Source organism: Apteryx mantelli, chromosome 35, assembly GCF_036417845.1.
Source record: "Apteryx mantelli isolate bAptMan1 chromosome 35, bAptMan1.hap1, whole genome shotgun sequence".
Classification (NCBI taxonomy): Eukaryota; Metazoa; Chordata; class Aves; order Apterygiformes; family Apterygidae; genus Apteryx; species Apteryx mantelli.
This window is the reverse complement of record NC_090012.1, coordinates 24,184-46,756: the sequence shown is the minus strand read 5'-3', so window position 1 is coordinate 46,756 and position 22,573 is coordinate 24,184. Positions and strand designations below refer to the sequence as shown.

The 22,573-nt window shown below is 70.9% G+C and overlaps 1 protein-coding gene across 1 annotated transcript; it reads left to right on the top strand.

The window, feature by feature from the left end:
- Nucleotides 1–2,229: 2,229 nt before the first annotated feature.
- Nucleotides 2,230–21,964, top strand: DMPK (DM1 protein kinase; the record flags this gene model as incomplete). The annotated part of the gene is made up of 14 exons (XM_067314387.1): nucleotides 2,230–2,450; nucleotides 6,658–6,749; nucleotides 7,524–7,607; nucleotides 9,407–9,502; nucleotides 10,514–10,662; nucleotides 11,585–11,678; nucleotides 12,493–12,693; nucleotides 15,237–15,484; nucleotides 16,937–17,022; nucleotides 17,278–17,936; nucleotides 19,318–19,496; nucleotides 20,209–20,306; nucleotides 21,381–21,436; nucleotides 21,581–21,964. Coding segments are annotated over exons 1-14 (2,643 nt in total), but the record flags the coding sequence as incomplete, so codon positions are not given.
- Between the last annotated feature and the right edge of the window lie 609 nt (nucleotides 21,965–22,573).

The following is a 22,573-nucleotide window of genomic DNA, read 5'->3' as shown; positions in this document are numbered from 1 at the left end:
GGGCTATAGGGGGTATAAGGAGCATAGGGGGCCATAGGGCTGTGGATGCTATAGGGGGATATAGGGGGTATGAGGAGCATATGGTGCTGCAGGGGTATGGGTGCTATAGGGGGCTATAGGAGGTATAAGGAGCATAGGGTGCTGTAGGGGTATGGGTGCTATAGGGGGCTATAGGGGGTATGAGGAGCATAGGGTGCCATAGGGGTTATGGGTGCTATAGGGGGCTATAGGGGCTATGGGAACATGGGCTATAGGGAGATATGCGGGCTATAGGGGAACATGGGGCTATAGGGGATATGAGGGTTATAAGAGTCAGGGGCCACTAGGGGGGATATGAGGTCTATAGGCGCTATAGGAGTAGGCGGGCTGCAGGGGGACATGAGGGCTACAGGGGCTATAGGGGTATGGGGAGGTGGGTGCCCCCGTGGGTGCCCCGGCCCCATAAGTGGGTGCCCCAGTGTATGTCCGGGAGGTGGGTGCCCCCGTGGGTGCCCGGGGTGGCAGGAGGGTGCTGGGGAGGTGGGTTGCCCGTCCTGGCAGGCAGGTGCAGGCAGGCGGGTGCAGGCAGGCAGGTGCCGGGTGCAGGCAGGCAGGTGCTCCAGCAGGTGGGTGCCGGGTGCCCCAGCAAGTGGGTGCAGGCAGGCAGGTGCCCATCGTGGCAGGCAGGTGCAGGCAGGTGGGTGCCGGGTGCTCCAGCAGGCAGGTGCTGGGTTCTGGGTGCCCATCCAGGCAGACAGGTGCAGGCAGGCAGGTTCTGGTTGCTCCAGCAGGCGGCTGCTGGGTTCTGGGTGTCCGTCCGGACAGGCAGGTGCAGGCAGGTGGGTGCCCTTCCCAGCAGGTGGATGCCGGGTGCAGACAGGTGAGTGCTGGGTGTTGGGAGGTGGGTTGCCCCAGCAAGCAGGTGCAGGCAGGCGGGTGCCCGTCAGGCAGGTGGGTGCCAAGGTGCTGGGTGTTCCAGCAGGCAGGAGCCGGGTGCAGGCAGGCAGGTGCCTGTCTAGGCAGGTGGGTGCAGGCAGGCGGGTGCCAGGTGCTGGGTGTTTCAGCAGGCAGGAGCCGGGTGCAGGCAGGCAGGTGCCCGTCCAGGCAAGTGGGTGCAGGCAGGCGGGTGCCAGGTGCTGGCAGGCGGGTTCTGGGTGCTGGGTGCTCTGGCTAGGCAGGTGCAGGCAGCAGGTGCTGGGTGCCCCAGCAGGTGGGTGCCATCCTGGCAAGCGGGTGCTGGGTGCAGACAGGTGCAGGCAGGCAGGTGCAGGCAGGCAGGTAATGGGTGCCCCAGCAGGCGGGTGCTGTCCCGGCAGGAGGGTGCAGGCAGGCAGGTGCCGGGTGCAGGCAGGTGGGTGCAGGGTGCCGGGTGCTGGGTTGCCCCAGCAGGCAGGTGCTGTCCCCGGCAGGAGGGTGCAGGGTGTCCCAGCAGGCGGGTACAGGCAGGAGGGTGCAGGCAGGCAGAGTGCTGGGTGCCCCAGCAGGCGGGTGCCATCCGGGCAGGAGGGTGCAGGCAGGCAGGTGCCGGGTACAGGCAGGAGGGTGCAGGCAGGCAGGTGCTGGGTGACCCAGCAGGTGGGTGCCATCCCGGCAGGCGGGTGCAGGCAGGAGGGTGCAGGCAGGCGGGTGCCAGGTGCAGGCAGATGGGTGTAGGGTGCCGGGTGCTGGGTGCCCCAGCAGGCAGGTGCTGTCCGGCAGGAGGTGCAGGGTGCCGGGTGTCCCAGCAGCAGGAGGGTGCAGGCAGGACGGTGCAGGCAGGCGGGGCGGTACCGGGTGTCCCAGCAGGCAGGAGGGTGCAGGCAGGACAGTGCAGGCAGGCAGGTGCAGGGTGTCCCAGCAGGCGGGTGCAGGCAGGCGGGTGCCGGTGTCCCAGCAGGCAGGAGGGTGCAGGCAGGCGGGTGCCGTGTGTCCAGCAGGCAGGAGGGTGCAGGCAGGAGAGTTCAGGCAGGCAGGCAGGTGCCGTGTGTCCCAGCAGGCAGGAGGGTGCAGGCAGGAGGGTGCAGGGTGCCGGCTGCCCCAGCAGGCGGGTGCCGGCTGCCGCGTCCCGGCAGGCGGGTGCAGCCCGGCCCGGCCCGGCCCCGCGGGGCGGGGCGGCGGCGGCAGCGGCGGCGGCAGCGGCGGCGGCAGCAGCGGCGGGGCCGGGCCGGGCCGGGCCAGGGGGAGCAGCAGCAGCAGCAGCAGCAGCCGCAGCGGCAGCGGCGGGGCCGGTCCGGGGGGGGGGGGCCGGGGGGGGCCGGTCCGGTCGGGCCATGCGATGGCGGCGCCGCCGCGGCGGCGGGCGCAGCTGCGGGCGCTGGCGCTGGACCGGGGCGCGCTGGGCCTCGAGGCGCTGCTCGACCTGGTGCTGGGGCTCAGCGGGGGGCTGCGGCCTCGCCGCCGCCGGGGCCCCCCCGCCGACGCCGACGGCACCGGCACCGGCACCGACGGCGGCACCGACAGCGACCGCCACGTCCGCGACTTCCTGCGCTGGGGTGAGCGCCGGGGGGACGGGACGGGGGGGGGTCCGGTACCGGGGGGGGGTCCGGTACCGAGGGGGTCCGGGACCGGGGAGTCCGGGGATCCGGTACCCGGGGCCGTCCGGGACTGAGAAGTCCGGTACTCATAGGGGTCCAGTACCGGGCGGGTCCCGGGGGGTCCGGTACCGAGGGGGGGGGTCCGGTACCGGGGATCCCAGTGTCAGGGAGGGTCCGGTGCCAGGGGAGTCCGGTACCGGGGGGGTCCGGGACTGAGGTGTCCGGTACCGGTGAATCCGGTGTCAGGGGGGTCCGGTACCGGGGGGGTCCGGGACTGAGGTGTCCGGTACCGGTGAATCCGGTGCCAGGGGGGTCCGGTGCCAGGGGGGTCCGGTACCGGGGGGGTCCGGGACCAGGGCGTCTTGTACCGGGGGGGTTCGGCACTCGGGAGGTCCGGTACCAGTGGAGGTCCGGTGCCGGGGGGGGGTCCTGTGCCAGGGGGCCCGTACCGGGGGTCCGGTGTCAGGGGGGTCCGGTACGGGGGGTCCGGTACCGGGGGGGTCCGGGAGGTCTGATACCGAGGGGGTCCGGTACCGGGGATCCCACTGTCAGGAGGGTTCGGTACCGGAGGGGTCCGGGACCAGGCGTCTTGTACCGGGGGGGTTCGGCACTCGGGAGGCCGGTACCGGAGGAGTCCGGTGTCGGAGGGGTCCGGTGCCGGGGGGTCCGGGACCGAGGGGTCTAGTACCGGGGAGTCCGGCACTGGGGAGGCCGGTACCAGGGAGTCTGGTGTCAGGGGGTCCGGGACCGGGGATTTCGGAACTGGGGAGTCCGATACCGGGGGGGGGGTCCGGTGCCAGGGGGGTTCGGTACCGATAGGTACCGGTGTGAGGGGGGTGCGGTCCTGGGGAGCACGGAATTGGGGAGCCCGGTACCGGCGGGGTTAAGGGACTGGGGAGTCGAGTCCGGGGAGGGGGGGGGGTCCGGTCTGGTTCCGGTCCCGGTCCCGGTCCCGATCCCGGTCCTGGTCCTGGTGGGTTACGGCACCAGGGAGCCCGATACCGGGGATAGGGGCCCGGGCGGTCCGGTACCGGGGGGGTGGATAGGTCCGGAGGGGGGTCGGACCGGGGAGTTGGGTACTGGGAGGGGGGGGGTCCGGTACCGGAGAGACCGGTACCGGGAATGTTCGGTATCGGGGGTGTCCGGTACCGGGGGGGGTCCTGTACCGGGGGGGGGGGGGGAATCCGGGTACCGGGGAGTGTCCGGTACCGGGGGGGGGGGGTCCGGTACGGGTGTCCCTGGACGGGGGGGGGGGGGTGGGTGTCGGGACCGGCACCTGCAGGACTTCCTGCCCCGGGGTGGCCCGGACGCCTGGGTCCCTTCTTGAGGGGGGGGGGGGGTGCGGGGAGGGGGGGGGGGGGCACGTGAGCGCCGGACGCCTGGGCCCCTGCTCAGCGCTCGGGGAGGTCCCCGGCGCGGGGGAGGCGCCTAGCAACCCCCCCCCCCAAACAACGCTCCCCTCACTCATGCAGCGAGTTGGCCAGGTCTCAGCTGTGCGGCAGCGAGGCCTAGCGGCTCCGGTGGGGGCGGGGGGGGGAGGACTGGGCCCGGACGCCTGGCCCTTGCCCAGGCCTGGAAAGGGCAGCGAGGCCCTCTGTGTCCTGGGGGGGGCGCGGGGGGGGGGCCCTGTCTCTCCTCGTTAGCGCCGCAGGCCGAAACCTCATTAAGGGACTTGGCAGCACCCCAAGGCGGGGTCGGGGGGGGGGGGGTGGGGTGGGGGGGGTTAATTGGGATGGGGGGGGTCAGGGCTTGGCGCCAGGGCTGGGAAAGGACCCAGGAGTCCGGGCTCCCCCCCCCCCCACCCCCAACAGAGCAGGGTGACACCCCCCACACACACTTTGGGGGGGGGGGGGCAGAGTGACACCTGGGTGGTCCCAGGGGGGGTGTTTTTTTTGGGGGGGGTCATGTCTGATCCTGGTCCCCCCCCCCCCCAAAAAAAAAAGGAAAGGCCGCCCGGACGCCTGGGCCCTCGCTGCTGGCCTGGCGGGGGGGGGTTGGGGGGGGGCCCAGCTGGCGCCTCTCCTTTTCTGGGCAGGCTGGCATGGGTGCCCCCCCCCCAACCCCCCCCCCCCCCCCCGCGGGCGCCCGCGCCGCGCGCAGGGCCATAAAAGGGCCTGGGTGCTCGCCTAACCCCCCCCCCGGCGTGGGCAGGGTGCCAACCCCCCCCCCCCCCCCCGCCCCCCCCCGCGCGCGGCACCCTGACACGGCTGGTGCCAGCCCCCCCCCCTCCCTCCCCCCCCCGGCCGAAAACAGCTGCCTCCGGGCCTGGCCCCCCCCCCCCCGCACCCTTCCCTGCATGTGCCCCCCCCCCTCCTGCTGCCACCTGCCACCCTAGGGACCCCCCCCCCGCACCCCCAGGGACCCCCCCCGGCACCCCCATACCTCCAGGGGCTCCCCCAAATCCCGGGACACCCCCAAACCCCTGCGATCCCCCCCATAACCCCTGGGTCCCCCCTAATCCCGGGACACCCCCAAACCCCTGCGATCCCCCCCATAACCCCGGGTCCCCCCAAATCCCAGGACACCCCCAAATCCCTCCGATCCCCTCCATAACCCCTGGATCCCCCCAAATCCCAGGACACCCACAAACCCCTGCGATCCCCCCATAACCCCCGGGTCCCCCAAATCCCAGGACACCCCCAAACCCCAGTGATCCCCCCCATAACCCCTGGGTCCCCCCAAATCCCAGGACACCCCCAAACCCCTGCGATCTCCCCCAAAACCCCCGGATCCCCCCAAATCCCAGGACACCCACAAATCCCTGAGATCCCCCCATAACCCCTGGATCCCCCCAAATCCCAGGACACCCACAAATCCCTGAGATCCCCCCCATAACCCCTGGATCCCCCCAAATCCAGGACACCCACAAACCCCTGCGATCTCCCCATAACCCCCGGATCCCCCCAAATCCCAGGACACCCACAAATCCCTGAGATCCCCCCCATAACCCCTGATCCCCCAAATCCCAGGACACCCACAAACCCCTGCGATCTCCCCCATAACCCCTGGATCCCCCTAAATCCCAGGACACCCACAAACCCCTGCGATCCCCCCATAAACCCCTGGGTCCCCCCAAATCCCAGGACACCCCCAAACCCCTGCGATCCCCCCCAATAACCCCCGGGTCCCCCCAAATCCCAGACACCCCCAAACCCCTGCGATCCCCCCCATAACCCCTGGGCCCCCCCAAATCCCAGGACACCCCCAAACCCCAGTGATCCCCCCCATAACCCCCGGGTCCCCCCAAATCCCAGGACACCCCCAAATCCCTCCGATCCCCTCCATAACCCCCGGGTCCCCCCATATCCCAGGACACCCCCAAACCCCTGCGATCCCCCCCATAACCCCCGGATCCCCCCCAAATCCCGGGACACCCCCAAACCCCCTGCGATCCCCCCCAAAACCCCCGGATCCCCTAAATCCCGGGACACCCCCAAATCCCTGTGATCCCCCCATAACCCCCGGATCCCCCAAACCACAGGACACCCCAAATCCCTGCGATCCCCCCCATAACCCCCGATCCCCCCAAATCCCAGGACACCCCCAAAACCCCTGCGATCCCCCCCATAACCCCCGGGTCCCCCCAAATCCCAGGACACCCCCAAACCCCTGCGATCCCCCCCTAACCCTCGGTCCCCCCAAATCCCAGGACACTCCCAAACCCCAGCGATCCCCCCCAAAACCCCCTTGGGTCCCCCCAAATCTCGGGCCAACCCCAAATCCTGAGATCCCCCCCATAACCCCTGGGTCCCCCCAAATCCCAGGACACCCCCAAACCCCTGCGATCTCCCCCAAAACCCCCGGATCCCCCCAAATCCCAGGACACCCCCAAATCCCTGTGATCCCCCCATAACCCCCGGGTCCCCCCAAATCCCAGGACACCTCAAACCCCTGCGATCCCCCCCATAACCGCCGGATCCCCCCAAATCCGGGACACCCCCAAACCCCTGAGATTTCCCCCCCCAATAACTCAGAGGAGATTCTCTAGTGGCTAATATGAGGGTTGTGCACCTCTGGCAAAAAAAGCCCTAAAACCCCCCCAAAAAATTTTAACCCAACCCAGGCTGGAAACCTTTGGGGGGGGGGGGTCCTACCCCTCGTCACCCCCCCAAGGGGTTTAGTAGCCCCCCCAAATCTTAACACCCCCCCCCCCCCCCGGCTGCAGTGGAGCCGGTGGCCGCCCGCATCCGAGAGCTGCAGCTGCAGCGCAGCGACTTCGAGATCCTCAAGGTGATCGGCCGCGGCGCCTTCAGCGAGGTGAGGGGCTCGGGGGGGGCACCCCGAAACTTTGGGGGGACCCCCCCACCCATCCAGGGTTGGGGGAACCTCCAGAAGTGCCCCCCCACACACACACACACTCCCATCCACCATCCTGTGGGGATTGGGGTGCACCCTGGGGGGTGGGGGGGGGGTCCCTAGGGTTGGGGTGTCCCTGGGGCGCAGGGTCCCTGGTTTGGGGGGGTCCTGGGGTTGGGGTGCACCTTGGGGTGGGGGGGGGGGTCCTTGGGATGGGGGTGTCCTGGGGTTGGGGTTGTCCCTGTTTTGGGGGATCCTTGGGGTTGGGGTGCACCCTGGAGTGGGGGGAGGTTCCTGGGGTTGGGGTGCACATTGGGGTGGGGGGGGGGTCCTTGGGATGGGGGTGTCCTGGGGTTGGGGTGCACCCTGGGGTGGGGGTGGGGGGGGGTCCCTGGGGTTTAGGTGTCTCTCTGGGGTGGGGGTGGGGGTCCTGGGGTTGGGGGGTGTCCCTGGTTTGGGGGGATCACTGGGGTGGGGTGCACCCTGAGATGGGATGGGGGGGGGGTCCTGGGGTGGGGGTGTCCTGGGGTGGGGGGGATCCCTGTTTGGGGGGGGGGGATCCCTGGGTGGGGGTGGGGTCCTGGGGTTGGGGTGCACCTTGGGGTGTAGGGCGGTTCCCTGGGGTGGGGGTGTCCTGGGGATTTGGGGGGGGGTCCTGGGGTGGGGTACGAGGGTGTCGGGGTGCAGGGAGGGGGGGATCGGGGCACCCTGACCCCCCCCCCCGCCCCCCCGCAGGTGGCCGTGGTGCGGATGAAGGAGTCGGGGCAGATCTACGCCATGAAGATCATGAACAAGTGGGACATGCTGCGGCGCGGCGAGGTGAGCGGGGGGGGGGGGGGGGGGGGCAGGATGGGACCCCCCCCCCTCTTCCGGGGTGCCCCCTCCCCCCCCCCCCCAGCACCCGGCCAGGCGGCTCTGGGTGCCCCGGGCTCCCCCCAGGGCCCAGGGAGGGTCCCAGCACCCGGCACCGGGGGCACGAGGGTGACACGGGTGACCCAGGTGCCCGGTGCTGATCCGGGTGCCCTGGACTGATCCGGGTGCCCTGGACTGATCCGGGTGCTCAGGGCTGATCCGGGTGCTGATCCGGGTGCCCGGTGCTGATCCGGGTGCGCTGGGCTGGTCCCAGTGCTCGGGGCTGATCCAGGTGCTTGGTGCTGATCCGGGTGCCCTGGGCTGGTCCCAGTGCTCGGGCTGATCCAGGTGCTTGGTGCTGATCCGGGTGCCCTGGGCTGGTCCCAGTGCTCGGGGCTGATCCAGGTGCTTGGTGCTGATCCGGGGTGCGCTGGGCTGATCCGGTGCTCAGGGCTGATCCAGGTGCTTGGTGCTGATCCGGGTGCCCTGGGCTGATCCGGGTGCCCTGGGCTGGTCCAGTGCTCGGGGCTGATTCGGGCGCCCTGGGCTGATCCGGGTGCTGATCCGGTGCCCTGGCCTGAGCTGGGTGCTCGATGCTGATCCGGGTTGCTTGGTGCTGATCCGGGTGCCCTGGGCTGATCCAGGTGCCGGTGCTGATCCGGGATGCCCTGGACTGATCCAGGTGCTCAGTGCTCATCCAGGTGCTTGGAGCCAACCCAGGTGCCCTGGCCTGATCCGGGTGCCCTGGGCTGATCCGGGTGCTTGGTTGCTGATCCGGGTGCTTGGTGCTGATCCGGGTGCCCTGGGCTGATCCGGGTGCCCTGGGCTGGTCCCAGTGCTCGGGGCTGATCCAGGTGCTTGGTGCTGATCCGGGTGCCCTGGGCTGATCCCAGTGCTCGGGGCTGATCCGGGTGCTTGGTGCTGATTCGGGTGCCCTGGGCTGATCCGGGTGCTGATCTGGGTGTCCTGGCCTGAGCTGGGTGCTCGATGCTGATCCGGGTGCTTGGTGCTGATCCGGGTGCCCTGGGCTGATCCAGGTGCTTGGTGCTCATCCAGGTGCTCGGTGCTGATCCGGGTGCCCTGGACTGATCCAGGTGCTCAGTGCTCATCCAGGTGCTTGGAGCCAACCCGGGTGCCCTGGGCTGATCCGGGTGCCCAAGGGTGACCCGGGTGCCTGATGCTGATCCGGGTGCTTGGAGCCAACCTCCGGGTCGCCTGGTACCAACCCGGGTGCCTTGGGCCACTCCGGGTGCCCAGTGCCGATCCAGTGCCTGGTGCTGATCCGGGTGCCCTGAGCTGATCCAGGTGCCCTGGGCTGATCCAGGTGCCCTGGCCTGAGCTGGGTGCTCGGTGCTGATCCGGATGCTTGGTGCTGATCCGGGTGCCCTGGGCTGATCCGGGTGCTCAATGCTCATCCAGGTGCTTGGAGCCAACCTGGGTGCTCTGGGCTGATCCAGGTGCCCAAGGGTGACCCAGGCGCTTGGAGCCAACCCGGGTGTCCTGGGCTGATCCGGTGTCCGGTGCCAATCCAGGTGCCCTGGGTCGATCCGGGTGCCTGGTGCCAACCTGGGTGCCCGGTGCCGATCTGGCTCCCTGGCGCCAACATGGGTGCCCTGGGCTGATCCGGGTGCTCAATGCTCATCCAGGTGCTTGGAGCCAACCTGGGCACCCTGGGGCTGATCCAGGTGCCCTGGGCTGATCCGGGTGCCCGGTACCGAGCCGGGTGTCCCATGCTGATCCGGGTGCCGGTGCCGGTGTCCCCGCAGGTCTCCTGTTTCCGGGAGGAGCGGGACGTGCTGGTGAACGGCGACAAGCGCTGGATCACCCAGCTCCACTTCGCCTTCCAGGACGAGCACTTCCTGGTGAGCCCCGAGCACCCACGGGTGCCCCCTCGGCCATGTCCTCGTGCCATGGCCATGTCCCCTTGTCCTCTGCCACCATGGTCATGTCCCCGTGTTGCGGCCATGTCCTCATGCCATGTCCATGACCCCATGTCTTCTGCCACCATGCCATGGCCATGTTCTCCCATGTCCTCATGCCATGGCCATGTCCCCTGTGTCCCCCACGCCATGGCCATGTCCCTCATGTCCTCTGCCATCACGCCATGGCCATGTCCCCTGTGTCCCCATGTCCTCTGCCACTGCACCATGGCCATGTCTCCATGTCCTCTGCCACCATGCCGTGGCCATGTTCCCCCATGTCCTCATGCCATGGCCATGTCCCCTGTGTCCACCACGGCATGGCCATGTCCCTCATGTCCTCTGCCACCACACCATGGCCATGTCCCCTGTGCCATGGCCATGTCCCCATGTCCTCTGCCACCATGCCATGACCATGTCCCCATGTCTTCTGCCACCATGCCATGGCCATGTCCCTGTGTCCCCATGTCCTCTGCCACCACACCATGGCCATGTCCACTGTGCCCTTGTGCCATGGTCATGTCCTCTGCCACCATGCCATGGACATGTCCCCTGTGCAGTGGTCATGTCCCCATGCCCTCTGGCACCACACCATGGCCATGTCGCCCTGCCGTGGCCATGTCCTCTGCCACCATGCCATGGCCATGTCCCTGCGCCATGGCCATGTCCCTCACTCTTCCCTGCCCTCCATGTCCTCTGCCACCACGCCGTGGCCACATCCCCTCTGTCCTCATGCCATGGCCATGCCCCCATGTCCTCTGCCACCTCACCATGGCCATGTCCCTGTGCCATGACCATGTCCCCGTGTCCTCTGCCACCATGCCATGTCCCCTGTGCCATGGCCATGTTCTCTGCCACCACACCACGGCCATGTCCCCTGCGTCCCCATGCTGTGGCCATGTCCCCATGTCCTCTGCCACCACACCACGGCCATGTCCCCGTGGTGTCCCGCAGTACCTGGTCATGGAGTACTACGTGGGGGGCGACCTGCTGACCCTGCTCAGCAAATTCGGGGACCGGCTGCCCCTGGACATGGCCCGCTTCTACCTGGCCGAGCTCGTCATGGCCATCGACTCCATCCACCGCCTGGGCTACGTGCACAGGTGGGCACGCGGCGGGGACACGAGGGGACGTGGGGGACACAACGGACATAGGGGGACACAAGGGACACGAAGGACCTGGGGGACACGGGGGGGGGCACAAGGGACACGGAGGGGACACGAGGGACATGGGGAACCCAACAGACATAGGGGACACAAGGGACATGAAGGACCTGGGGGACACAAGGGCATGGGGGACACGGGGGGACATGGGGAACCCAACAGACATAGGGGACACAAGGGACACGAAGGACCTGGGGGACACAAGGGCATGGGGGACACGGGGGGACATGGGGAACCCAACAGACATAGAGGGGCACAAGGGACACGAAGGACCTGGGGGACACAAGGGCACAAGGGACATGGGGGGGGCACAAGGGACACGGAGGGGACACGAGGGACATGGGGATCACAATGGACATAGAGGGACACAAGGGACACGAAGGACCTGGGGAACACAAGGGCATGGGGGACACGGGGGGGCACAAGGGTCACGGAGGGGACATGAGGGACACAACAGACATAGGGGGACACAAGGGACACGAAGGACCTGGGGGACACGGGGGGGGGGGGCACAAGGGACACAGGGGGGACAAGGGGATGGGAGGCGCCGGGGACCTTGGAGAAGGGGACACCAGGGTCACAGGGACGGGGACACCGGGGTGGGAGGCATTGGGGACACCAAGGTCACAGGGATGGGGACACCAGGGGACGCTGGAGCGGGAGGCACTGGGGACACCGGGATGGGGACACCAGAGAGGGGGGTACAGGGGTGAAGTGGGGGACCAGGGGACACCAAGATCACAGTGACGGGGACATTGGGGGACAAGGGGACGGGTGGCACCAACGTGGGCGCCCCCGGGAGGCGCCGGGCGTCACCGAGGCCACCGACACCAACCCCCCCCCCCCCCCACCTCGGTGACAGGGACATCAAGCCCGACAACATCCTGCTGGACCGCTGGGGCCACATCCGCCTGGGCGACTTCGGCTCCTGCCTCAAGCTGGGGGCGGACGGCACGGTGAGCACCCAAGGGTGCCGCGGTGGGGGTGGGTGCCCCGAGCACAACCCTGCTATGAGCCAGCAGAGAATCCCCCCCCCCCCCCGTGGCCAACTGATCCCCCTTCCGTGGGGTGTCCCCCCCCCCCACCCGTGGGACCCCCCCCCCCGAGGTGTGCTCAGCTGTGGGCACCCAGCAGCACGAGCACCCCAGGCTGCCGAGTGGGTGGGTGCCGCGAGCACAACCCTGCTACGAGCCAGCAGAGAATCCCCTCACAGCCAACTGACCCCCCCCACACACACACCGTGGGGTGTCCCCCCCCCCCACCCGTGGGCCCACCCCAGGTGCGCTCAGCCATGGGCACCCGGCAGGACGAGCACCCCAGGCTGCCGAGCGGGTGGGTGCCGTGAGCACAACCCTGCTACGAGCCAGCAGCGAATCCCCTCACGGCCAACTGACCCCCCCACACACACCGTGGGGTGTCCCCCCCCCCCACCCGTGGGCCCCCCCCAGGTGCGCTCAGCCGTGGGCACCCAGCAGGACGAGCACCCCAGGCTGCCGAGCGGGTGGGTGCCCGGAGCACAACCCCGCTACGAGCCAGCAGAGAATCCCCTCACAGCCAACTGACCCCCCCACACACACCGTGGGGTGTCCCCCACCCGTGGGCCCCCCCCAGGTGTGCTCAACCGTGGGCAACCAGCAGCACGAGCACCCCAGGGTGCCGAGCGGGTGGGTGCCCGGAGCACAACCCCGCTACGAGCCAGCAGCGAATCCCCTGATGGCCTGGCTGACCCCCCCCCCCACGCGTGGGGTTCCCCCCCCCCCCCCGCCGCAGGTGCGCTCGGCCGTGGCCGTGGGCACCCCCGACTACCTGGCGCCCGAGATGCTGCTGGCGCTGGAGGACCCGGGCCGCTCGTACGGGCGCGAGTGCGACTGGTGGGCGCTGGGCGTGCTGGCCTACGAGATGTTCTTCGGGCGGCCGCCCTTCTTCGCCGACTCCCTGCTCGAGACCTACGGCAAGATCCTCCACTTCGAGGTGCCCCCCCCCGCCCCCCGCCGCCACCGCCGCCGCCAGGGGGGGGGCGCTGGGAGGGCACTGGGAGGGGACTGGGAGGCACTGGGAGGGGGCTGGAGGGGACTGGGGGGGACTGGGAGAAGCTGGGAGGGGACTGGGAGGCACTGGGAGGGGACTGGAGGGGACTGGGAGGTGCTGGGAGGGGACTGGAGGGAACTGGAGGGGACTGGGAGGTGCTGGGAGGGGACTGGGAGGGGACTGGAGGGGACTGGAGGGGACTGGGGGGGACTGGGAGAAGCTGGGAGGGGACTGGGAGGGGACTGGAGGGGACTGGAGGGGACTGGGAGGTGCTGGGAGGGGACTGGAGGGAACTGGAGGGGACTGGGAGGTGCTGGGAGGGGACTGGGAGGGGACTGGAGGGGACTGGAGGGGACTGGGGGGGACTGGGAGAAGCTGGGAGGGGACTGGGAGGGGACTGGAGGGGACTGGAGGGGACTGGGAGGTGCTGGGAGGGGACTGGAGGGGACTGGGAGGGCACTGGGAGGGCACTGGAGGGGACTGGGAGGTGCTGGGAGAAGCTGGGAGGCACTAAGAGGTGCTGGGAGGGGGCTGGGAGGGGACTGGGAGGCACTGGGAAGGGACTGGAAGGCACTGGGAGAAGCTGGGAAGGGACTGGGAGGCACTGGGAGAAGCTGGGAGGGAACTGGGAGGCACTGGGAGGCACTGGGAGAGGACTGGAGGGGACTGGGAGGGGACTGGGAGGCACTGGGAGAAGCTGGGAGGGGACTGGGAGGCATTGGGAGAGGACTGGAGGGAACTGGGAGGCACTGGGAGAAGCTGGGAGAAGCTGGGAGGGGACTGGAGGGGACTGGGAGGCACTGGGAGGGCACTGGGAGGGCACTGGAGGGGACTGGGAGGTGCTGGGAGAAGCTGGGAGGTACTAAGAGGTGCTGGGAGGGGGCTGGGAGGGGACTGGAGGCACTGGGAGGGCACTGGGAGGCCCTGGGAGGCCCTGGGAAGGCACTGGGAGGCACTGGGAAAGGACTGGGAGGCACTGGGAGGAAACTGGGAGGCACTGGGAAGGGACTGGAAAGCGCTGGGAGAAGCTGGGAAGGTACTGGGAGGCACTGGGAGAAGCTGGGAGGGAACTGGGAGGCACTGGGAGAGGACTGGAGGGGACTGGGAGGTGCTGGGAGGCACTGGGAGAAGCTGGGAGGGGACTGGAGGGGACTGGGAGGTGCTGGAAGGGGACTGGGAGGCACTGGGAAGGGACTGGAGGGCACTGGGAGGCACTAGGAGGGCACTGGGAGGCACTGGGAGGGCACTGGAGGGAACTGGGAGGTGCTGGAAGGGGACTGGGAGGCACTGGGAAGGGACTGGAGGGAACTGGGAGGCACTGGGAAGGAATGGAGGGGACTAGGAGGGGACTGGGAGGCGCTGGGAGGGGACTGAAAAGGAACCGGGGGCAGTTGGAGGCACTGGAAGGGAGTGGGGAGAAAACTGGGAGGGCCCAGGAAGGAACTGGGAGCACTGGGAGGGACTGGGAAGGACCTGGAGGCACTGGGAGGGCACTGGAGGGTGCTGAGAGGGAAGTGGGATTGAACTGGGAGGCGCTGGAGGGACCCCCCTCGTGTCCCCAGTGTCCCCAGTTCCCCCCAGTGTCCCCCCAGCGTCCCCAGTGTCCCAGTGCTCCCAGTCCCCCCCAGTGCCCCCAGTATCCCCAGGGCTCCCAGTGCCCCTGGTGTCCCTGGTGTCCCCCGTCCCTGCAGTGTCCCAGTGTCCCCAGTGTCTCTAGTGCTCCCAGTGCCCCCAGTTTCTCCCAGTCTCTCCCAGTGCCCCCAGTCCCTACCAGTGCTCCCAGTCCCTCCCAGTGCCTCCCAGTCTCTCCCAGTGCCTCCCAGTGCCCCCAGTGCTCCCAGTGCCTCCCAGTGCTCCCAGTCCCAATGCTCCCAGTCTCTCCCAGTCCTCCTAGTCTCTCCCAGTCCCTCCCAGTCTCTCCCAGTGCCCCCAGTGCTCCCAGTCCCAATGCTCCCAGTCTCTCCCAGTCCTCCTAGTCTCTCCCAGTCCCTCCCAGTCTCTCCCAGTGCTCCCAGTCCCAGTGCCCCCAGTCCCTCCCAGTCCCTCCCAGTCTCTCCCAGTGCCCCAGTGCTCCCAGTCCCAACGCCCCCAGCCCCTCCCAGTGCCCTCCCAGTCCCCCCCAGTCCCTCCCAGTCTCTCCCAGTGCCCCCAGTGCTCCCAGTCCCAACGCCCCCAGCCCCTCCCAGTGCCTCCCAGTCCCCCCCAGTCCCTCCCAGTCCCTCCCAGTGCCCCAGTGCTCCCAGTCCCAATGCTCCCAGTCCCTCCCAGTGCCTCCCAGTCTCTCCCAGTGCCCCCAGTGCTCCCAGTCCCAACGCCCCCAGTGCCTCCCAGTGCCCTCCCAGTCCCTCCCAGTCTCTCCCAGTCCCCTCCCAGTCCCTCCCAGTGCTCCCAGTGCTCCCAGTCCCAATGCCCCCAGCCCCTCCCAGTCCCTCCCAGCGCCTCCCAGCGCCCCCCAGCCGTGCTGACGGGGGGGTCCGGCGGCGCAGGAGCACCTGGAGCTGCCGGGGGCCCGCGGGGTGCCGGCGGCGGCGCGGGCGCTGGTGGCCGGGCTGCTGTGCGGGCGCGAGGCCCGGCTGGGTCGCGGCGGCGCCCCCGACTTCCTCCCGCTGCCCTTTTTCGGGGGGCTCGACTGGGCCGGGCTGCGGGGCAGCGCCCCCCCCTTCGCCCCCCGCCGCCGCCGGCGCCGCCGACCACCTCCAACTTCGACGTCCTCGACGACTGCCTCAGCGAGCCCGTGAGCGCCCCGGGCCCCCGCACCCCTGGGAGACCCCCCCATCCCCAGCCCTGGGATCCCCATCCCTGCACCCACGGGAGACGCCCATCCCCGGCACCCCCATCCCCGGCACCCGTGGGAGACCCCATCCCCAGCACCCCCCATACCCGGGACCCCCCATCCCTGGCACCCATGGAGTCCCCGTCCCCAGCACCCGTGGGAGACCCCCATCCCTGGGACCCCCATTCCGGGCACCCATGGGAAACCCCATCCCTGCACCCGTGGGAGACTCCATCCCCAGCACCCCCATCCCTGGGATCCCCATCCCTGCACCTGTGGGAGACCCCCATCCCCGGCACCCCCACCCTGGGGCACCCCCATCCCGGGCACCCGTGGGAAACCCTGTCCCTGGCTCCCCCATCCTGGGGTTTCCCCATCCCGGGCACCCGTGGGAGACCCCGTCCCTGCACCCGTGGGAGACCCTATTCCCTGACACCCCCATCCTGGGGCACCCCCATCCCCGGCACCTGTGGGAGACACCAGCCCCGGTACCCCCATCCTGGGGCACCCCCATCCCAGCACCCATGGGAGACCCCCGTCCCCGGGACCCCCCATCCCTGGCACCCATGGGAGACCCTATTCCCTGGCACCCCCATTCCTGGGCATCTGCGGGAGACCCCCATCCCCAGCACCCTTGGGAGACCCCATCCCTGGCACCCCATCCCCGGCACCCCCATCCTGGGCACCCGTGGGAAACTCCAGCCCCGGGACCCCCATCCTGGGGCACCCCCATCCCGGGCACCCGTGGGAAACCCTGTCCCTGGCTCCCCCAATCCTGGGGCACCCCTGTCCCCGGCACCCATGGGAGACCCCATCCCTGGCACCCGTGGGAGACCCTATTCCCTGACACCCCCATCCTGGGGCACCCCCATCCCCGCACCCGTGGGAGACCCCCATCCCCGGGACCCCCATCCCCGGGACCCCCATCCCTGCACCTGTGGGAGACCCTATTCCCTGGCACCCCCATCCTGGGCATCTGCGGGAGACCCCCATCCCCAGCACCCTTGGGAGACCCCCCATCCCTGGCACTCCCCATCCCCGGGACCCCCATCCTGGGCACCCGTGGGAAACCGCAGCCCCGGGACCCCCATCCTGGGGCACCCCCATCCCCGGCACCCGTGGGAGACCCCATCCCTGGCACCCCCATCCCTGGCACCCGTGGGAGACCCCATCCCTGCACCTGTGGGAGACCCCAGCCCTGGGACTCCCATCCTGGGATACCCCCCATCCCTGCACCCACGGGAGACCCCATTCCTGGCACCCCCATCCTGGGGCACCCCCATCCCTTGCACCCCCAAACCCTGCACCCCTGGGTCCCCCCCACCCCCGGACCCAGCCACGCAGCACCCCGGGGGTGGGTCTGGGGGTGCCCGGCGGTAACAGCCCCCCCCATCCTGCCCCCCCCCCCCCAAGGAGCCCCTCGGGGACCCGTCGGAGCACCCGGACCTGGCGCTGCACCTGCCCTTCGTGGGTTACTCGTACGCCCGCAGCACCCACGGGTGAGAGGCGGGGGGGCCCGTGGGGGGGGGCTGGGGTATTTGGGGGGGGCCATGGGGGTATCTGGGAGGGGGGACATGGGGTATTTGGGGGGGCCATGGGGTATCTGGGAGGGGGGACATGGGGTATCTGGGGGGGCCATGGGGTATCTGGGGGGGGGCATGGGGCATCTGGGGGGGGGGTTGGTGGCACCCGGGGGGGGGGGAGCCCAGCACGCCGTGACTCCCCCCCCCCCCCCCCCCCCCGGGGTGCCGCAGGCAGGAGGAAGCCGAGGATTGGGAGCAGGATGCGGCCATGGAGCTGGAGGGCGAGTGGGGGACCCCCCCTGAGACGGAGTCGCCCCCCGAAATGGAGGAGCTGCCACCCGCGGGGGTGTCCTCACCCACGGGGACCCCCCCACCCACGGGGGCGTCCCCAGTCATGGGGGCCCCCCCAGACACGGGAACCCCCCCGGCCACGGGGACCCCCCCCACCGATGGGGGCACCTTCTGCTATGGAGACCCCCCCCACCCACGGGGGCCCCCCCAGCCATGGGGACCCCCCCAGCCACGGGGACCCCCCCACCGATGGGGGCACCCTCAGCCATGGAGACCCCCCCACCCAAGGGAGCACTGCCACCCACGGGGGCCCCCCCCAGCCATGGGGACTCCCCCACCCACGGGGGCCCCCCCCAGTCATGGGGACCCCCCCCAGCCACGGGGACCCCCCCCACCTATGGGGGCACCCTCTGCCACGGAGACCCCCCCACCCAAGGGGACCCCCCCACCCAAGGGAGCATCGCCAGTCATGGAGACCCCCCCACCCAAGGGGACCCCCCCACCTACGGGGGCACCCTCAGCCATGGGGCCCCCCCCGGCCACGAGGACCCCCTCACCCAAGGGGACGCCCCCACCCACAGGGAGCCCCCCACCCACGGGTGCCCCAGCCAAGGGGACCCCCCCAGCCAAGGGGACCCCCCCACCCACGGGGACCCCCCCAGCCAAGGGGCCCCCCCCAACCAAGGGGACCCCCGCACCCAAGGGGACCCCCCCAGCCAAAGGTGCCCCCCCAGCCAGGGGCGCCCCCCCGGTCAAGGGGACCCCCCCAGCCAAGGGGATCCCTCCAGCCAAAGGGACCCCCCCACGCACGAAGACCCCCCCACCCAAGGGGGCCCCCCCGGCCACGGGGGCCCCCCCGAGGACAGCGGCCCCCCCAGCCGCGGGGCCCCCCCCAGCCGCAGGCTCCCCCCCACCCAAGGGGGCCCCCCCAGCCCCGGCGCCAGCCTCCCCCCAGGGGCCCCCCCCCAGCCACGGGGGCCCCCCCGAGGACGCCCCCCCCAGCCTGCGGAGCCCCCCCGAGCGCGGAGCCCCCCCGGACACCCCCGGCAGAGCCGGTACGTGGAATGGGGGGGGGGGGGTTCCCGAGACGCTCCCCCCTCCCCCCAATTCTTGGGTCCCTGCTCACCCCGGGGGGGGGGAGGCAGAGGGTTTGGGGGGGTCATGGGGGGGGTTGGGTCAATGGGGGGGGTCCCGGGTCTATTGGGGGGGGTCCGTTTCCTGGGGGGGGGGTACCAGGGGGGGTCGCGGGTTTGGGGGGGTGTCCGTGTCCCCCGGGGGGGTTCCCGGGGGGGTCCCGGGTCTATTGGGGGGGGTCTGTGTCCCGGGGGGGGGCTCCAAGGGGGGTCCCGGGTCTATTGGGGGGGGGTCTGTGTCCCCCGGGGGGGGGCTCCAAGGGGGTCCCGGGTCTATTGGGGGGGGGTCTGTGTCCCGGGGGGGGGCTCCAAGGGGGTCCCGGGTCTATTGGGGGGGGGGCTGTGTCCCGGGGGGGGGCTCCAAGGGGGTCCCGGGTCTATTGGGGGGGGGTCTGTGTCCCCCGGGGGGGCTCCAAGGGGGTCCCGGGTCTATTGGGGGGGGGTCTGTGTCCCGGGGGGGGGGCTCCAAGGGGGTCCTGGGTCTATTGGGGGGGGGGCTGTGTCCCCCGGGGGGGGCTCCAAGGGGGGTCCCGGGTCTATTGGGGGGGGTCTGTGTCCCGGGGGGGGGGCTCCAAGGGGGTCCCGGGTCTATTGGGGGGGGTCTGTGTCCCGGGGGGGGGCTCCAAGGGGGTCCCGGGTCTATTGGGGGGGGGGGTCTGTGTCCCCCGGGGGGGGGGGCTCCCGGGGGGGGGGGCTCCCGGCTCTCTCGGGGGGGTCTGTGCCCCGGGGGTGGGAGGTCCGGGTTTTTTTTGGGGGGAGGGTTCTGTCCCCCGGGGGGGGGTCCGGGGCTTGGGTGCTCCGGGGGGGTCCCGGGGGGGCGGCGCCCGCCCTGACGCGCTGCCCGCAGGCCCGGCCGGCGGCGGCGGCGGCGGCGGCTCCGGTCCCGGTGGCGGCGGCGGCCCCGGTGGCGGCGGCGGCCCCGGTGGCGGCGGAGCTGCGGGCGCTGCTGGAGGCGGAGCGGCGCGGGCGGGCGGCGCTGGAGCGGGAGCTGGGGCTGGCCCGGGCCGCGGGGCAGGGGCTGGCCAGGTGCGGGGCACCGGGGGGGGGGACACCGGGGGGGACACTGGGGACAAGGTGCCACCGGCCCCGGGGACATCGGGGGGGGGGACAGGGGACACCGGGGACCAAGGTGCCACCGGCCCCGGGGACTCCGGGGGGGGGGGACAGGGGACACCAGGGACCAAGGTGCCGCCAGCACCGGGGACACCAGAGGGGGACAGGGGACACTGGGGACCAAGGTGCCACTGGGGGGGGGAAACTGGGGACCAAGGTGCCACCGGCACTGGGGACTCCGGGGGGGGTGGACAGGGGACATCGAGGACCAAGGTGCCACAAGCATTGGTGACACTGGAGGGGGACAGGGGACACCGGGGACCAAGGTACCACCGGCACCAGAGGGGACATGGGGGGGACACCAGGGACCAAGGTACCACCGGCACCGGGGACACCAGAGGGGGACAGGAGACACGGGGGACCAAGGTGCCACCGGCACCGGGGACATGGGGGAGGGGCAGGGGACGCCGGGGACCAAGGTGCCACCAGCACTGGGGACACCGGGGGGGGGACATGGGGGGGGACATGGGGAACCAAGGTGCAACTGCCACCAGGGACACCGGGGGGGGGGGGACAGGGGACACCAGGGAGATGACAACCAGAGGGCACCAACCCCGGGGGGGGGGGGCTCAGGGAGGGGGGTCCCGGTTTCGGGGGTCCCAGGTCCCCCCCCCCCCCCCCGCAGGCGCCTGCAGGAGGCCGAAAGCCGCAACCTGGAACTGGAAGCGCAGCTGCGGCGGCTGCAGGCCCAGCTGGGGGGGGCCAACCCCCCCGGCGGCGAAGGCAAGGCCCCCCCCAGCCCCCCCAAATCCCCGGGTCGTCCCCCCCCCCCCGAAATCGCTCCGGTCCCCCCCCCCAAATCCCTCTGACCCCCCCCTCCCCCAATTCCCTTAGGTCTCCCCCCCCAAATCCGCAGGTCCCTCCGTGCCCCCCCCTCCAAATCACTTGGGTGACCCCCCCCCAAAACTTCTGGGGTCCCCCTGACCCCCCCCCCCACAGGCCCCCCCCCGACTCCCTTGGGTCCCCCCTGAACCCGCGGCTCCCCCCTGGCAGCCCTCAACCCCCCCAAAGCCTCGGATCCCCCCCCCCAAATCAACCCAAATTTCCAGCCCCCCCCCTCCAGGTGCCCCTGAACTCCCCCAAATCCCCTCCAGGTCCCCCCAAATAGCCCATAACCCCCCCAAAGTCCCTCTGAGCCCCCCCAGACCCCTCCAGGACCCCCCAAACCCCTCCAGGACCCCCCCAAATGCCCCACAACCCCCCCGAGGTCCCTCTGAACCCCCCCAAATTCCCTCCAGGACCCCCCAAATGCCCCATAACCCCCCCGAGGTCCCTCTGAACCCCCCCAGACCCCTCCAGGACCCCCCCAAATCCCCTCCAGGTTCCCCCAAATGCCCCACAACTCCCCCGAGGTCCCTCTGAACCCCCCCAAATTCCCTCCAGGACCCCCCAAATGCCCCATAACCCCCCCGAGGTCCCTCTGAACCCCCCAAATCCCCTCCAGGATCCCCCAAATGCCCCACAACCCTCCCGAGATCCCTCTGAACCCCCCCAGACCCCTCCAGGACCCCCCAAAATCCCTCCAGTACCCCCCAAATGCCCCACAACCCCCCCGAGATCCCTCTGAACCCCCCCAGACCCCTCCAGGTCCCCCCAAACCCCTCCAGGCCCCCCCAAACGCCCCATAACCCCCCCCCAAACTCCTCCCCAGACACATCCCCAAGGAAAGGGGGGGGGACGGGGACGGTCCCCACCTCACAGAAACCCCCCCAAAAAGGCATTTTTGGGGGGGGGTCGAAGGGGGGGGGGCCCGGCGCTGCCCTGACCCCCCCCTCCCCGTCTCCCCCCCCCCCGCAGGAGCCGTGGGGCAGCCCCCCGCCAGCGCCGCCCCCCACGCGGAGCACCCGGCGGACGTAAGCGCGGCGCCGCGGGTGGGGGGGGTAGGGGTGTTTCGGGGTGGGGGGGGGTGTTTTTTTTGGGGGGGGTGGTTTTTTTGGGGGGGGGGTGTTTTGGGGGGGGTCTCGGGGGGCCGCTGACGCTCTCTGCTCTCTCTGCAGCCCGGCAGCGCGGCGGCCGCGCGGCTTTACCGGTCGCCGCTCGTGGTGCCCCTGTACCGGCACCTGCTGCTCTTTGCCCGGGTACGTGGGGGCCCACGGGCGCTGCCACCCCCCCCGCACCGCCACTGTCACCACCCCTGGGCGCTGCCACCACCCCTGGGTGCTGCCACCCCCGGCTGGGACACCGCCGGCATGGCCATCTCCCCTGGGTGCTGCCACCACCCCTGGCACTGCCACCACTCCGGCTGGGACACCCCTGGCACTGCCACCACCCCCGGCATGGCCACCACCCCCGGCTGGGACACCGCCGGCACGGCCATCTCCCCTGGGTGCTGCCACCACTCTGGTTGGGACACTCCCGACACCGCCACCCCCAGCACGGCCACCACCCCCGGCGCTGTCACCACCCCTAGCACGGCCACCTCACCCTGGTATGGTCACCACCCCTGGCTGGGACACCCCTGGCACGGCCACCACTCCTGGCACTGTCACCCCTGGTGCTGTCACCACCCCTGGCACGGCCACCTTGCCCTGGTATGGTCACTGCCCCCGGCTGGGACACCCCTGGCACGGCCACCACCCCGGCGCTGTCACCACCCCTAGCATGGCCACCTCGCCTGGGCACAGCCACCACTCCTGGCACTGTCACCTCTGGCGCTGTCACCACCCCTGGCACAGCCACCTCGCCCTGGTATGGTCACCACCCTCGGCTGGGACACCCCTGGCATGGCCACCTTGCCTGGGCACGGCCACCATTCCTGGCACTGTCACCCCTGGCGTTGTCACCACCCCCAGCACGGCCACCTCGCCCTGGCACTGTCACTACCCCTGGCTGGGACACCCCTGACACAGCCATGGCACTGTCACCTCTGGCACAGCTACCTCCTCTGGGCGCTGCCACCACCCCGGCACTGTCACCACCCCTGGCACTGTCACGCCTGGCACAGCCACCTTGCTTGGTCCCAGCCACCCCCAGCACTGCCATTCCTGACA